The sequence below is a fragment of the Condylura cristata genome, unplaced genomic scaffold (genome assembly GCF_000260355.1).
Source record: "Condylura cristata isolate star-nosed mole 26May11 unplaced genomic scaffold, ConCri1.0 scaffold00001, whole genome shotgun sequence".
Taxonomy (NCBI): Eukaryota; Metazoa; Chordata; class Mammalia; order Eulipotyphla; family Talpidae; genus Condylura; species Condylura cristata.
Window position 1 is genome coordinate 56,617,627 of NW_004567102.1, and position 16,782 is coordinate 56,634,408.

The following is a 16,782-nucleotide window of genomic DNA, read 5'->3' on the forward strand; positions in this document are numbered from 1 at the left end:
AAAATCAGAAGCTTACCTATGTGATCCTTTTTAATAGAACCATTTCTTCTGTTCTCTTCTCAAGAAGTTAAATGCTGATCTTTTTTGGAAAAGTGAAGCCAAAACAGATATTCAGGTTTTCTAAAGTAGCCTGATGGAAACTTTTCTTAGAATTTCTAAAATAAGAGGATATTGGGCAAGGTGACCCATCTGAATTCAAAGCATCTCAAGAAAATATGGAGAAAGTACAGCTCAAAAATATATACCTCTCACATTAATAATGGGAGGGTGGAGCCCAGTCAGCTACAGTGGAGGATTATGGGTGGTATATATTGTGTGGTAACATAACATTTAAAGAGATGTGAACCTATACCCCTAATTCTTACATAGTGGTATATATATATTGTTACCTCAATAAAACAAATCTAAATGAATGATAATTATGCTAAGTCAATTTTTTTATATATCAAAATAATTTCAATTTGCACTAAAAAATTGAAATAGTTTACATTCTTTTTAAGTCCATTGTGTATTTTATAGTGGTAGCAGATCTGAATGTGAACTAGCCATATTTTAAGTGTTCATAACCTTTGGTAGGTAGTGATTACTACATTGGACAGCATGGTAAAGTCAAACCCTTCCTCCAGTGTAGTCATTTTAAAATGTATAAAAATAAGCTCATAAAAACTGAACCAGAGTTAAGTAATGTTCTCTAAGAATGAAAAGTGAGAGGTTAAATGTTACAGTATAAAGATCTTTTCTAATTACATAAATGAGAAATTTGCTGCTGTTAAAGTTTTGCAGCCTTTTTAAAATTTAACATCACTTTTACAGATGCCTTCCCATGACCCCATCAAAAGTCCTCTGGGTACGAGGTTATTTTGCCGTTCATTAAATATCTGGTGACAATAATGCACAAAAACATGCTAGATGTAGTGAGGGGTATAAGACTCCCCAATCTCTGCTTTCACAAATCTTCCAAACTGGAAAGGGAGATTAAAAAATGAAAAGCTGCTTTACATTTCACTGTCAAATATTTGCCTATCAGTCTTTCCACAGTTATTAAAGAATGAATGTAATTTAACTTTGTATCTTCCCAGGGCATGATAGAATGCCTAATAAATATTTACAGAATTCACTATGAGTTATATGTTACTTTCTAGAACAGAGGTTCCTATGAAGTACACCAAGTACAGAAAAATATTCCTCTTCCCTAAAGGAAAGTTACCTTTGACAGGTCTGAATCATTTGAAACATATAGAAGGTGGTCATATTTAAAGGATAAAGAATTTTTTTACAGCTCAGAAACTATGGAAATAGAATTTGTCACTAATAATGGTACCTCTAGAATTTCTGCTTATTAAATATAAAAGCAAATTAAAAAAAAAGCCTGAGTGACCTGAAAATACCATTTACAGAGACAGAAATCACTTAAGTGCCTTTGATAACATTCTGAAATAAACAGCAGCAATAAAGCCCCAAAGAAGGCCCAATAATTTTCCTTTTGGAATACTTCAACTTAATAAATTTCATTCTAATGTTACTTTGAACAATTTTGTTAAGCCTGCTCTAGGCAGTGTGAAAATTAAGAAATCTAGCAGAGTAACATGCTTTTATTTTACCATCATGCAGATAAAATAAGCCAATGGTACACTAATTTGACAGTACAGTCTCACAAATATTAAATCTATTTAGGAAAAGAGACTCAATTCCTAAACTGTTACTAGAACAAATTATTAATATAACCAAATCACAATCATTTATTTTTCCATTAAGACAATTTCCAGTCTTCAGAGTCTGACAAGACCAAGCTTATTCAAATTGTATTTCTAAGACAGTTTAAAGAGAAACAAATTGAAAAATCACTGCAAATACTCATTTAAATATCTACTGGATATAGGAACATTCCCAAATGTTCCCAAGTGAAAGCAAAAGAAAGTGTGTACAGTTCAACTTTCTTGGTAAACAGAAACAGAAAATAACAGTATTTTACTAAATACAAATTAAATAAAGGGCATGTTATTTTCTGCTTAAGTCAAATGAAAACAAGAATTGTGCTTTTTTTTAAAGAAGTGACATATTTAACACTTGTAACCACCTTCAATTCTCCCATTGGAAATGCTGAAAAAAATATTTCTCCTCCCATCACCAGTGATAAAGTATCTGCCCGGAAGTCTCTCTCAATGTTAGGCCTAGTTTTACCTGGCTCATTTTGCCAGTGGCCTTTCACTCAGTTCCCACTGCTTAGGGTATCTGTCACAATCTCTTTAGTAATTCCATATACTGAGAATTAAGTACTACTTTCCATTCCATCTAGATCTGTCTCCCTTTAAATCCCCTAGGTGTTGCTAAAGGAGGTATGGAGATGGGGATGAGAGGGAAGAGCTAGGGCAGTCTATTTTACAGGACAACCTCTTTCTGAAAATAATGAAAAAAAGTTAAACTAAACTGAAAAGTCCTGCTTCTGCATATGTTCTATCACTTTTTTTAAAGCAGAATAGACAGTGCACTGTCCCCCTGGCACTTAGTCATGTTCAGCATGAAGGAGGCACATGAAGGAACCTAGGTTTTTGTGTGCATCCACTAGTTGAGGCTGAAAAAGCCTGGAAATGGATACCACCCTTACCCTTACCACGAGGAGACAGACTTAACTTATCACCTCAATCACCTGTCTGATAACCATCAGAATTCTTAAGATGATGGGGGGGAGGGAAGAGGAGGAGTTAACAAGGCAAGGACCTTTGGGAAGAGAAATGGTCTTGTACACATTGTCAGAGAACCTGTTATCTGGCCTTGTTTACCAGAAAATAGACACGGAGGTGGAAAACAGTCTGAAAATGTTCATCTATTAGGTAGCAGCCAGTGGAGGTGGGCACAGCCAGGAGCAGGCAGCAATAAGTGACCATTAATACAGAAAGAGCAAAGTCACATAGTTCATGGAGCCCACTGCTGCTTTCCCTTGATATCATCGATGCCCAGCAACTGTCCAATGCCTGTACTGAAGAGCAGGCGTAGAATGACTCCAAGGCAAAGTTAGAATACAGGTGGTAGGAACCAGACCCCAGACGGAGGAACAAACAAGGTGCAAGCAGTACAGATAAAGGCAGTCTACAGCATCAGTTGCTTGGTTTAGCTGTGAACGATGACCATGCAGCATGTAACAGTAATGCAGAACAGCCTGAAGGCATGTGGAAGTGGAGGACGCCACGGAAGTCCCAAACCTGAAGTTGAAAACAAGGTCTAGACGAAAAAGGCTGCAGTTATGTCAGGGGAAAAAAGCAAGCATACCCATTTCTGTTGCCCTAGACTTCGAGCAAGAAGTGGGAAGGGCCCCTGTGCAATATTTACAAGGCCAAAGTTTAACCAGACTGGAACCCAAAGGGCCTGGGAATCTCCACTGGTTCCCTGATAGGGCGACGCCTGATTCTTCTGACTCCTTCACGCAACAGGTAGTACTGCAGTGGATTTGGCCACAGATCCTCTTTGATAATCTCGGCAATCTTGTCCGACTCTGGAAGGCTGTGGTCTGAAAACCAGGTAAAGAAACTGCAGACCAGATCTTGGTTCCTGCGAATGTACGACTGGGGCTCATGGCCGCGGCGCCATATGATCGGAGTGGAGAGAGAGACCACCCGACCGGAGGCTCTGACCTCATACTCCTTTACAATCAGCTTGTTTCTGAAGTAGGGGTTTCTTCGGAAGAAGAACTTGAACTTGCAGCCAGTTCTAGGATGTCTGAGCTCCTTCACCTCCAGGTTGGTTATATATCTCAACATCTCTGCGTCTTGGCCGCGAATCATGGGAGCCAGCTGGGGATGGTTCCGAAAGGCAGTGACCCAGAAACCCGGGATGTTCTGAATGATGTAGTTCCTCCGCTCCAGGTAGTGGCGGCGCATCCTCCCAAACTTCTGCTCCAGCTGTTGAAAGGCTCGGTCGGCCTGAGCGTTCACTGTGTCCAGTTCCAGCTGGATGGCCTCCAGGGGATTCATGCGCAGGTCGATTCGCAGGGGGCGGGGCCCTGCCGCCATCCACTCCTCCACCTCTCGGTTTTCCTCCACCGCCTCCATTTCTCCTGACCTCTCTCCCATCTCCATCTCTTCCACTTCCTCTTCCACGACCTCTTTCTCCTCCACAACTTCCTTTTCCACGACCTCCTTCTCCGCCACCACCTCCTCCGCTGAAAAGATGGTGCACTTTTCAGGCTTCACTTTCTCCGCATTCGCCCCCGCCATCACCTCAGTTTCCGACCTCTCTGCGCCACACATTCCAAGGGCTTTCTCCACTCTTGGGCCGCGCGGCTCTCGATCCTGACCGACGTTTTCCAGGCCGCTGTCCGCTGCCATGGACCCCGAGTCTGCTCCCAACACCTCCGCGGGAGAAGCAGGCTCTTCGTGCCCCGCTTCCGCAGCTACGTAACCGCGAAGGGTAAGTCCACAGGTCGCCGGGTCCTGGGGGGCGCCCCCTTCCTCTATTACCTGGGGAGGCGGGGGAAGCGCGACCATTTCCAAGCATCCTTCACGCGTCTCCGCCATCACCTGTGACGCCTCGGTTTTCTCACGGAGCATCAGGCACTGGCGTGACTCCGAGTCCCCTGAGGCATGACTGGGAGTCCCGGGGCTGCTGGTTTGTGGGAGAGGGGCCCTCCTGACTCCACCCAGGTCGCCCATGTCGCCGATAAGCGACCAACGGTGAGTTAACGTCTGTTTACCTCAGAGGAGCCGCGCTCGGTAAACAGCCGTTGCTCGCGCCAGCCCGCCGCTGGTCTCGCGAACGTCTCCGTGAGGATGACGTAGGCGCGGTGGTCACCGTCACGCTGAACGCGCCGCACTAGGCGTGGCTTCTGACTACTGTTCAATGGAGATTCTTAGTGTAACTGTGTTTACTGCTGGTTGGAGAATGTAATTTACAAAAGGAGATGTAGATCGGCATCAGAGGCAGAAGGCATTAGCCCCTCTCCTTCAGATGCATCTGGAAATTTCGTTCGACCTGTAGACTGTGGCAATTAAAGAACTCAACAGTACTGCACAGTCTGCTCTTGTCTGAGGCATGTTTTCTGGTTTTAATTATTTCCTTGAGGGAAAAAGGTAAATCATTTATTTACCTTTTAGTACATAATGGCTAACAGCAAAAATCTTGTTTATCTTAAACCAAGATGAATACGAAATTATTCCCTTTTCCTCAAGTACTAGTGGTCTGCATGTATCAATTCTAGTCTCTACCATTACTGGGAGAAAATGCTACTCAGTGGCTTTTTAATCCTTTTTCCTTTTTTAAGATTTATTATTTATACAAGATCTATGGTACAAACCAGAGGTTGGGGTGGGGGAGTGGTTAGGGAGAGGACCCATCAGAGACAGAGTGGGGAGCAAAACAGGTAGATTGACTGAAATACACTGCTGAGGGGAGCAGCAGGTGGACAGGAGAGGACTGCTGTGCCAGATGGGTCAGCTCCCAGGGCCCCAGTGCTGGGCTTTAACCCATTCTGCCATCAGGGAAGGCCCAGCTTTTTATCTCTCGTGGAAATGTTTGTTATTCATTGCTAGGCATCAGCTTATAATCTGTATCAAAGGAGAGTTTATGTTATCTAAATCTGCAAGAATTAGACCAAATTTACTAAATCTTGCTCCACAGCCTCTCACCATGGAAAGGAAAGCTGATTTTGCCCCATAAACTATTAATCTAATTAGTTGTGCTAGGAGGCAGGAATAGTTGGTTCTAATAAAGTTTCTGTTCATGGAAATTAGCACATTAAATTCATTTAAGAGGGATGTCATTGTCTCTGGTTTTTTTGGTTGTTAATTTGTGAGGAAAATATGGTGTTATATTGAGTTACAGGACCTCAAAACAGATCCACCATTGGGGGTGGGTCTTGGGGTGGGGGGAAGTATACCCTCTTAGGGCAGAAAACAAATTTGCAGAGGGTCTCAGAGGGACCCTCTGCCACATTTCCAAGGACAATACAGGGTGTAAAAGAGCCAAAACTTTTTTTCTTATTTGCTTTGCCTTGTGCAGTAGAAAAATGGCCCCTGAAGAGGTACACATAGTCATGTTCAGAACTTGTGCATATATTACCTTATATAGCAAAAGGGACTTTGCAGATATGACTATATTTGGTCATGGTAATGTTATCTTGGTGTATCCAAATCTTAGGCAAGAATGTCCTTTATTGAAGATGGGACTGCCAAAGCAGAGTTGAGAAAGATTTGAAGATGTTACACTGTTGACTTTGAAGGGGGAGGTTAGGGGCAGGAAAGAACCAGGACCCAAGGATCCAAGAAGGTAGCCACTAGAAAATGGAAATGTAAGGAAATGGAACCTTTCCTGAACTCCAAGGAAATGGGAGCCCTGTTATGGTTGGCAGCCCTACCAACACCTAGACTTTATGATTCCTAACCTCCAGAACTATAATTAACGTGTGTAGATTTAAACTACTAAGTTTGTAGCAGTTTGTCCCAGAAGCAATATGAAACTAATACTCTTGAGTTGGAGGTTTGGTTGCATCTTATGTGTGTCTCAAGTTTTCCTAGCAGCAGCCCCTTGGATCTTGCCCATACAAAGATCCTGCCCATCAGCTGTGATTTATCATATGCTAAGTCTCCTTTTTAGTTATTGTGACCAGATACACACTTAGGCAATACACAGAAAGATAAAATTAATGCAAAACTTAATAAAAATTTGCGATGACACTTCAGAAGAACAGAATTAGAGTTATGGTTTCGTTTTGTCATGTTTGCCTAGTGTCTAGCATACTGTCTAATTTTCACAGTGTCAAATCAATTATTAGAATGTTAAAGGAACAAATGCATAGAATATTTTTTGTCCTGCTTGCAGCTTGATGCTTGCAAATGTGAAGGGCATACAGATTGTAACCCTACTCCTCTCTGCCACTGGACCAGAGGACCACTCTCCTATCTTATGGAAACGAAGTCTTAGTCAAAATAAATTTCCATAAAAGCCCCTAAAGGCATAGAAAAACCACAGGGGAAGCAATTTGCTTCACAAATAATTTACATTTGTGTGGGCATACTGTATGACAAACTGAGAGAACCAATATATTTATGTGAGTTTACATAGAAACTACCAACATTGTGTTTCCAGTGTTCTCTTGTCTGAACAAGCCAAAACAATGAGTCTAGGCCTTATTTTATTTCTTTTCTCTCGGCAAGAAATAGATTCAGATCTTATAATTCATGGCTGAAATTACTTCTGTATATATAGTATTGAAAACAAAATTTTCACAAGATTCACTTATTTCTAATTCCCATAATAACCATCTTTTCTTTTGAAAGTGGAATAACTTAATTTGACCTTCAGCAGTAACTTATTCTCTTATAATGACTGCTAATCAAGCAGAGGACAGGGTGATGCTTTGAGCAGTCAAAAGAGGTGGTTTTTGGTCAATGATGTTTGCAAATGTAACTAATCTCACTGGAATTATGAAAGCTACAACTGTACATGGTGCAGGTAAATGTAATCAATATAAGTGTAAGTTCCTCAGTGTTGAGATACTTCCAAGAAATATTTTCTTATTGTCAGTGCATTTGGAAAAGCTGTAATGCGGAATATCCTGATTTTAAATTATGCAAAACAGTAGCCATATGACTGTTATTTTAACACTTTGGGCCAGGTATAATCATTTTTTAATAAATGATTACTTAAAACTAAGAAAGGGCCAGCAAGAAGCAAGGATTAGAGGGAAAAGCAAGTATGTCCTATTTCATTTCTTTTAAGGAGAGAAACTTTGCTTTGAAGAAGAATTCTAGGATTTAAACCTGTACCAAGTCTCATGTACTCAGGTAGTTTTGCTATGCAGAAGAAGAAAAGAAAAAAAAGTGATTGCTATTTGCCACAGAAAATTGTGCTATTTTAGTAGGGCTATTAATTGTGGATGTTCTGCCTTATCTTTCTGAATATTAAGTCTTAAAATGGTTATGTGTTTCTTTTAGGCATATAATGTCCACTCTTTATGACCCCAACTCACACCTATCTTGATTTAGAATGTGCTAAACATCTTAGGTGCATTCAGTTGTCAAAGTTCATGAAGGAGAAAATAGTAACACTAAGAGGTTAACTGACTTAAACAAGGTCATACAAATAATAAGGATGGCTACATCGTTCCCCTTTCCTTCTCCCAGGGGCAACTCTCCTTAGCCACCCCATACCTCATTAATCTTCTTCCCCCTCTGAATTCCTACAACTGTTTAAATTAGCCATGTCATGCAATTTAGCACTTACACTCTTTCTGATTAGTGCCTAGTAGTTTCATGCTTGCATACCCAGCATCCCAGCATGGGATAGGAATACAGTTGCTTCTTTTGTATTCACTCTGCATAGCACAGGACCAAGATTTTGGTACATCCTTAATGGTATTTTTTGACTTGAATGAAATTAAACTTTAAGTGATCTTATAAAAATGAATAATATATCTATTGCATCTTATATTTTATGTGATGGGGATGCATTACAGGTATGCTTCCTCTATCGCCTTTTGACAGTTTGGAATATATGATCCAGGGCATTTCTGTAGCAATTGGCAAAAAATACCACTACTCAAAAAATAGTCAAATCTTTTCTAATATGGTTCTGTAGGAAAACATTCACCAAAAAATTAAATTATTTTCCATCATATAAAGAAATCATAGACTCTTCAGGAATGATTTCTTAGATGGTAAGGAGCTCAGATATTTTATGATTATAGCTAATGATAGTTTCCCATATTTACTGTTCTGATGTACCACTTGTGTAAACACCATTTTATGTATTGTATCAGTTCACATGAGAACCCTGTAAATTAATGTTATTAATACTTTCATTCTACTCAGTAGGGAGCTGTGGCAAAGAGAGTGAGTCGATCAAATAACATGTAATATGTAGATCTCATGGATCTAGCTAGTTTGACTCAAGAGTTCTTCATAAGCTCACTTTCTTAAAATAGAAGCATAAAACTAACTTCCCTTAATAATAAATTCACACATAATTTTCAGCCCCTCCCTGTTCCTCAACCCACAAATTTATCTATATTTATTAGGTAAGTATCCCAAGATTTGCTTTCATGCTGAGGCAGTTATTCATGATTACTAAATTCAGTATTTTCTCAACCCAGTCAGGCCCACTGTTACCTTTTTATAACAGATATCTTCTAAGTTTTTACTTTCTGGAAATGAAATAAAAAATATAACCCACCTATACCTCTAAATAGAAAACACCAATATAATGATTAATATAATGAAAAATACTTTATAAGTGTTTGCTTTAATATGCAAAGGAATTAACATGCTTCTACTATAAAAAATGCCAAAGTAGTTAGGAAAATTACACCTATTGGTAAAATCACCATGGATGGAGAACTATAAAGGTAAGTTTTATTTGTCTTTCAAATATTGTTAGTAGAGTTTGTCTTAGTGATGAGATTTTCTGAAATGATTACCAAATCCTTGTTATATTCTAGGGGAAAAAAGAGCAAAGTCCCTCCATTGCCATGGTTGTGTGCTTCTTCATTCATAAAAAGTACATTTTCACATTTCTGAAATTAGTAGGTATCATTGATGCTGTGGTTGCTACTGTAGTTGCCTGAACATATGTGAACTTGGTATTAATGTTGTGGGTTGTTTTTTTTTTTTTTTTCACTTTGTTTTGCTGAATAAACTTTTTAACAACCATTTAAAGAAGGGATATAACCACTTGCTGTTGTCTGAAAACTCTCCATCAATATCTTTGGAAGGCTGAGAGAAAGGCATCAATTTTTTTTTTTTTAAGATTTATTTATTTCTGCATACAGAAATTGGGTGCAGGCCAGAGGGGCAGGGGCAATGAGGGGATTCTCCAGACACAGAGTGGGGAGCAGAACAGGCAGATTAACTATAATACATTACTGAGGGGAGCAGTTGGCCGGTCATGAGAGGTCTGCGGCACCATGTAGGTCGCCTCTGGGGCAGGGGTTGAACGCATGCTGAAGTGACTTTAGCTTCTTAGTGCTGTGCTCTAACCCACTGCGCCACCAGGGAGGGCCCAAAAGGCATCAAATTTCATATAGTAATGTCAGTGGCTTTGAAGAAATTCCTAACCATGAGAGTTGAACACTGTTTAGAGAAGTACATAGCATTTTCAAAATACTTGATAGTAGAGAGAATAACAGTATTGGATAAAACTATGGATATTGACAATTCGGAGTTAAATCTGTTTCAGAATATTTTCTGACTATGAACAAGTTTCAGAAATACATTTATTTTAATTTTACTTTCCCTTTTATACATGTCCAAGTGTTCTATTTAATTTATGTCTAAGTAAGTTAAAATGGTTCTTTCAGTAAAATTAAAAAGACTGCATTGTGGCATAGTTTAGTTAACAGTGTTGTTGTTTTTTTTTTTTTCCTTAGTGATATTTAAAATACTATGTTCTACAACTGATAATGTCTTAAATTTAATAAGCACCAAAGTTTCCTTCCTAAAAATTCACTATATAGTAAAAAAGTACAAATATGTTTTGTTTTTATATGTAAATATGTCAATTTCAGGCTCAGATAATTTTAAGTGGCTTTTCATTCTCAGTACTGATACAATATTTTGTTAATGTTAATGAGGATTTCCAACATGATGGCTAGCATTCAGACCCCAACTAATAAAGTCAGTAACAAGCTCTATTCTTTCTACCAACTAAAACATATCTCCATATTTCCAAGAGATTCCTAAGGAAGAGAGAGCTCCTTGAGAGAATCTTTAAAATATTGACACTTAACTTGGAGGATATGGTAGTCACATCGATTTCCACTAGAGGGTGCAGATGGTCTATATGATGTCTAGTCTGTGACAAGAAATTTGCAATGGTCTTTCACTATAAATGACATATTCCTAAAATTGAATCCAATCATAATCTTTTATTCTCGGTTGGTATAATGTCCTGTGATTGTTACAAAGCAATTTTTCATACAGGCTTAGGTTTACTGTGATGGCTTCCAGTAATCAAACTAGGCGAAAGTATGGCATGATCCTGCATGCTACAGATAGGTCCCTACCTGTGTAGACTAGAGTCACGGACCTGGTTTCAAGTTCCAGCTCTGCCACTTGCTAGATTTTTGAGCTCAGCAAGTCACGTCATCTCTCTGGGCCAGTTTCCTCACAGGTAAAATAGAGATTATACTACATACTTTTCAGGCTTAATTTGAAAATGAAATAAGCTATATGAAAAGTGTTTAGTACAAGAAATTGAATGAATAGAAATGTAATAGTATTTGTATTTTTTTAAGCTAAAACTTAAATCATAGATTATGCAAGGTGTAGTCAGATACTAACTTCCATTATAAAACAGTTAAATATTCAGGAGTTCAGAGAAGAAAGACATCTGTGAATTAGTGGACAGTGAAGGCTTCATTGAGGAAATGAAATTTGATATATATCTTGATATGGTAAGACCTTAGTAACCTGAAAAAGAAGTAGGACATGAGCACATTGTAACCCTACTTGTTCACTGCTCGAGCTATTTTAACATGCATTCTAGACCTGTGCTGTCCAGTTTATTAGCCACTAGCCACATATGGCTATTTAAAATTAATCAAAATTAAAAGTTCAGTTCATCAGTAACACTAACCACAATTTCAAATGTCAGTAGCAAAATCAAGCTGGTGGCTGCTCTATTTATTGGACAACATGCAACATTTCATGGGGGCAGCTAGTTCTCTTGTACATTGCTGTTATATAAATACAGTAGCTTAGAGTGGTGGAAAAGGGGAGGCTGTCTAGAACTAAAATGCCATACTATACGGTAGGGCTGCATTTTAAAAAGGTATTAAGTGGAAAATTGCTTATTAAAATTCATGTTTACAGTTTTTTGAAGCCAAAATTGGGTTTCTATTGGCAATAAATAGTATCATTTATAGTTGATAATATAGTAATTTATATTCTTACTGATTCACAGAATGTCAGAAAAATTGTATTCCTTCACTGTGAAACAGTTATAAAAAAGTTTACAGAAGTCAGTCATTACCCTTCAGAGAAAGAAATGTAATTAAATGAATCAAATTCAGTTGAATTTAATAGTTGGAAATTTGTGTCAGTCATTTAAACAATCAAAAAATTGTGCGGTTGGTGGGATGAATTGCTCTATTTAGTAAGGTGAAATAATTTAAAATGAGATGAAAAGAAAACATGTAAAACAATCAATGAAAAATAATTGCATAACTTAGAAACATCACTATGAATCATTGTGATTTGTTTGGTATAATACCAAACTTTGTCAAGTCATTTGATAAATATGATTTTTATATTTGGTAGTATCACAAATTCTAAGGTTAAGAAATTTCATGCAGTAGAAAATATCTCTTTGTATTTTCTAGATACTTTAATCCTTGTTCCCATGAATTTGTAGTTGCTGTTCATTAATCTCCAGAGCTCATCTATAATCTTACGAAAATACCAGCAAATTTATTGTGTCTGTAAAACCCAAGATCAAAGAACCATTTTAGAACAACCAGACTTTTGTGATTAAAACAACAACAACAAAAAAAACAATAACAACCAGTTCTCTGTTTTAAAGCAAGTTTCATCAGTTCATTTACTGCTTTTATGTAAAAATTAATTCAGTATGAAAAGGTCATGTAATATCTACCTTGATACTTTGGTTGTTTATGCCACTTCATCCTTTAGCTGAGAGAATTCTGCCTTATAAATTCTTTCATATTAAGACTATTGTTACCATCTCCTTTGGTTTGTAAACATGTCAAGAATGTGAAAGGTTGATTTGGAAAGAAACTATTGTTTATTCATTCAATCACTAGTAGACAATCACAGGTAAAATTCACCTTGGTATAAAACCTAGGAAATCCCCATGGGGTCAAATGATTTGCACAAAGTTACATAGCTAGTAAGTGTTAAGAGTGTGGATATAAATCCTATTTGTATGGCTTCTATGCTTTTTCTGACATGCCATGTTGCTTTTATGATTTTTTGAAAACTTCGAAGAGTATGCAGGGAACTCGAAGACAACTGCCTCTTTCCTGCTAACTCCTTTTTCCAGGTATCAGTTTTATACCCAGAAGATCTTGTTGCAGTTTTGGCTACATTTGACTGAATGGTTGCAGACTGCTGGCTAACTTAAACAGGCATGGGAACCTTAGTATATTAATCTAAACAGAGCATAAGGTTTTCAGAGACAAGTGTCCTCTGTGGAAGCATTTATTAAATGTGAGACAGATTTAAGAAACAATACCTTCCTGCTACTGCTGATATGTCTAACTTAACAGCATTTCCAGATGCTCAGATTTGGGGTTCAGAGGTTTCATTTGCTGACAAATGAACTCAAGGATAAAAGAACTCTAGCCAATAAATATTTCATTAGTTTTTACAACGCTCTGGAGGAGGTTTTGAAAACAAAGACTTGTTGTCAGAAAACATAAGGTCCAATTTGGAAATAATTTTTTTAACTCATTCTGAAAAGATAAAAATAAACTGCATCTTTTCCACTTAACAAATCATCTACCTATATGTAGTTTCTCATTACTGGAGATGGTTTGCTGATTCAAAAAACTGCTTTTTTGCTCTCCTAAAGAGAGAAAGTTTTCCCAGTTCAACCTCAGTGAAACTGCTGATTAAATAGTAATACTGGAACTAGAACTGTGTTGCTAATTAAATAAAAGTAAACAGAGAACCCATCTACATTTCCTTAAATTTCTAGTCACCATGCACAGTCCTGGATTGTAGGCACAGATTAGACACTGCCACTTACTTGTTCTTTCCAAACTATAGATTCAAAACATATTTCTTGGTGTTTACTACATGCAAAACACAGAGCTGTGTGATGGGATACAAAGGTCTGAAAGACATATACTTTACTCAGCAGGGACTTCTGACATTGTGGAGTAGATAAAGAAACAAATGCATCAGGAGAGGTGTGAACAAGGGGTTGTAGATGCAACGCCTGGAAATCTGTATTCTAAATAATGGACAAAGAACTGAGTAGGAATTCACACAGGAGATCATTTTAAGTTGAGTCCAAAAAAAAAAAGGGCGGGGGGAGAAAGAATTTCATGCTAAGCAAACACCCAGATGAGCATAGGAATCCAGAGAACTTGAGGAATGGCAGATAGATGGAACAACTAATGGGAAAATGATGGTTAGATAAAAATGTAGTCAGTGCCTATGGGGGTTTTTATTTATGTACAAATAATATATATTATGTGGATTATTATTAAAGAAAGTAACTATGTATAATAATATGCATATGCAAGTATGTATTTGAAATTTGTATTCAATGACAAAAGATTTTAAACGGGATTGTGTCAGAAGTAAAATTAGTTGCCATATATAAAATGTCTTGAGACGTGGATGATAAAAGGCTGAGAGATCAGTTGTGAAGTGTTGCAATACTTTAGGCAAGGACAGATAACTTTTAAAAAGGTATCTTTAAAAATATGGTAGTGATGGCCCTCCTTGGTTGCGCAGCAGGTTAAAGCACAGCACTAAGAAACTAAAGCCACTTAAGCATGAGTTCGATCCCTGCCCCCGAGGTGACCCACATGGCATGGCAGACCTCTCCTGGCCCACCTACTGCTCCCCTTAGCAGTACACTATGTTGAGCTGTCTGTTCTGCTCCCCACTCTGTCTCTGGTGAATCGCCTCACCACCCCTGTTCCTCTAGCCTGTACTCCAGCTCTGTATGAATAAATAAATATATGGTAATGATACAATAGAATATTTCAGATAAATAATGAAAGAATTGGAATTGATGGAAAACCCAGATTTGTGGTGGGTAAGGAGTCAAGGAAGAGTGATTTGTTGTAGTTTGGACCACTGTAATGGGTAAAATGTGAATGAGTTATGGAATAGAGAAAGAGGATCAGGTTATGATGAGAGGGGAAAATGATGAGCTCCATTATGAATAAAGAGAGTTTTGTTGTAAATCTGGAGTGGTTCCTAAGAATAGACTGTGTGTTTTACTCAGTTAAGGTTGCTATAACAAAACACCACAGACTGAGTAGCTTAGAGGCAACAGAAATTTAGTTTTCACAACTCTAGAGATAGGAAGTAAACTAGCATGGTTAAGTTTGGCGAGAGCTCTTTGGACATCGTCAACTGCAGACTTCTCCCTGTATGCTCACATGATGGAAAGGGTGAGGGAGCTCACTGGAGTCCCTTTTATAAGGCCATTAATGCCATTGACGAAAACTCCACCCTCTAGACTTAATATTTTCCAAAGATTCAAACTTCTAATGCCTTCACATTGGGGTTAAGATTTCAACACATACCTTCTTTTAAAGATGTATTTATTTGTGCATACAGAACTGCAGTACAGGCCAGAGGTCAGGGGCAGTAAGAAGCTTCGTTCATCAGAGACAAAGTGGGGAGCAGATCAGGCAGATCAGCTAAGTACACTGCTAAGGGTAGTAGCGGGTAGATAGAAGTCTGCTGTACCTTGTGGGTCACCTCCGGGGCTGGGGATTGAACTCACCAGAAGGTGGCTGCTGCATCAAGCTTTGCAGTGCTGCACTTTAAACAGTTGTGCCACCAGGGAGGGCCCTTTACATACATTTTATGAAGGCATAAACATCCAATTCTTTGTACCAGATTTTATACCATTTTTTTTTTTTTTACATCTTTCAAAGACAGGACTTTAGGCTGAGTCAGAGCTTTGGGGATTTATAAGATTTGGGACCATAGTAAAGACTCTGTTATTTAATTGGCAATATTGAGAAAATAAACAAAAAATATTTGAGACATTAAATGTCACTGTAGAATTGAGGCTATAACGGGAGAGAGTGGTTTGGGGAAGGGAGTAAAGGAAGGCCCAATAAACTATAAGAAGATCAGACTGTTCTGGTGGTGGGCATGGTGTGGTAATACACCATAATCTTAAGAGGTGTGAATCTATGCCCCTAAATCATATGTAATGTTGTAAACCAATGTTACCTAAAAAAATACAATAAAAAAAATAAAGTGTACAAAAATTATAATGTCAGTAAGATTGGCTAAATTATGAAAAGTTCAAACAATTTACTATTATATAACTTTTTAAAAACTTAAATGAATTCAAAGTTTTGACCTGGAAAAGTACCCAGGCAAATTGAAAGGTTTAAAAGAACATTACAGACCAATTAGTATATTCAAATTGTATTTTACTAAATAATAGATTCCCATATAGTTTTAAAATGTGGAAAATATTTGGGCAGGAAGTATTTCCAGTGGCTGATAGTAGTGGTCAGTATTTTTAAGATCCAGCTATTTGGCCAAGTCCTTAAGCTTTTTGTACAAAATCTTCATCCTCTCCTTCTTACTGGCCATGTTTCCCAAAGCCATCTGTACCTGAATAGTCAATCAACCATCTTCCGTAAAGGACCCACCAGATGGTAAATCCAGACTCCAACTCCTCTATACCTGCCTGGGGCCACTGGATATTGGTCTGTAAAGGAGAGAATATACTAAAGTGAGAATGGAGTTTTGTCATCTCAGTGTATGGAACAAATCAAATAATCCCCACTAATTAACTTTTAAGACTAGCTAAAATTAGAGTTTTAAGCTGAGTTTTTCCAGAAGTCGGCCATGGGTCAGGAATTGAAGGGCAAGTAGTTGATTCAGCAGGGGATTCCCAGGGACACTGGTATAAGATTGATAAAAAGAGAAGGAAGGAAGGAAGCCAGCATTGGGGGTGATGACGAGTGGTTACTGATGAGAACCAGGAACTGTTCCTATTGATACCATTGAGAGCTAGTGAAGAATTTGCATCAGCGTTTTTCTCCAAGAAAAAGGCAAGGAAGTTGAGACGTTTCGCTTCCAACTCCCTAGCATTCTGACCTGATAGTGCTTTGAAAGTGAATGC

General features: G+C 38.1%; 2 protein-coding genes across 3 annotated transcripts in view; one reads left to right on the plus strand and one right to left on the minus strand.

Moving 5' to 3' along the window:
• The window catches only part of DSE (dermatan sulfate epimerase), a 137,035-nt gene that overhangs the window by 11,589 nt on the left and 108,664 nt on the right, over positions 1-16,782 (plus strand). The window contains exon 1 of one of the 2 annotated variants that reach the window (XM_004673789.2): positions 4,324-4,404. The exons of the other annotated variant lie outside the window; for it this stretch is intronic. The gene's annotated coding sequence lies outside the window, so the exon portion shown is untranslated. Of the gene's footprint in view, positions 1-4,323; positions 4,405-16,782 lie in introns of those variants that run through there. 2 annotated transcript variants of the gene reach the window in all.
• Positions 1,689-4,745, minus strand: TSPYL1 (TSPY-like 1). Its single transcript, XM_012722198.1, has one exon. It carries the CDS (start codon positions 4,644-4,646, stop codon positions 3,339-3,341), a length of 1,308 nt encoding a protein of 435 aa, XP_012577652.1. The 5' UTR covers positions 4,647-4,745; the 3' UTR covers positions 1,689-3,338.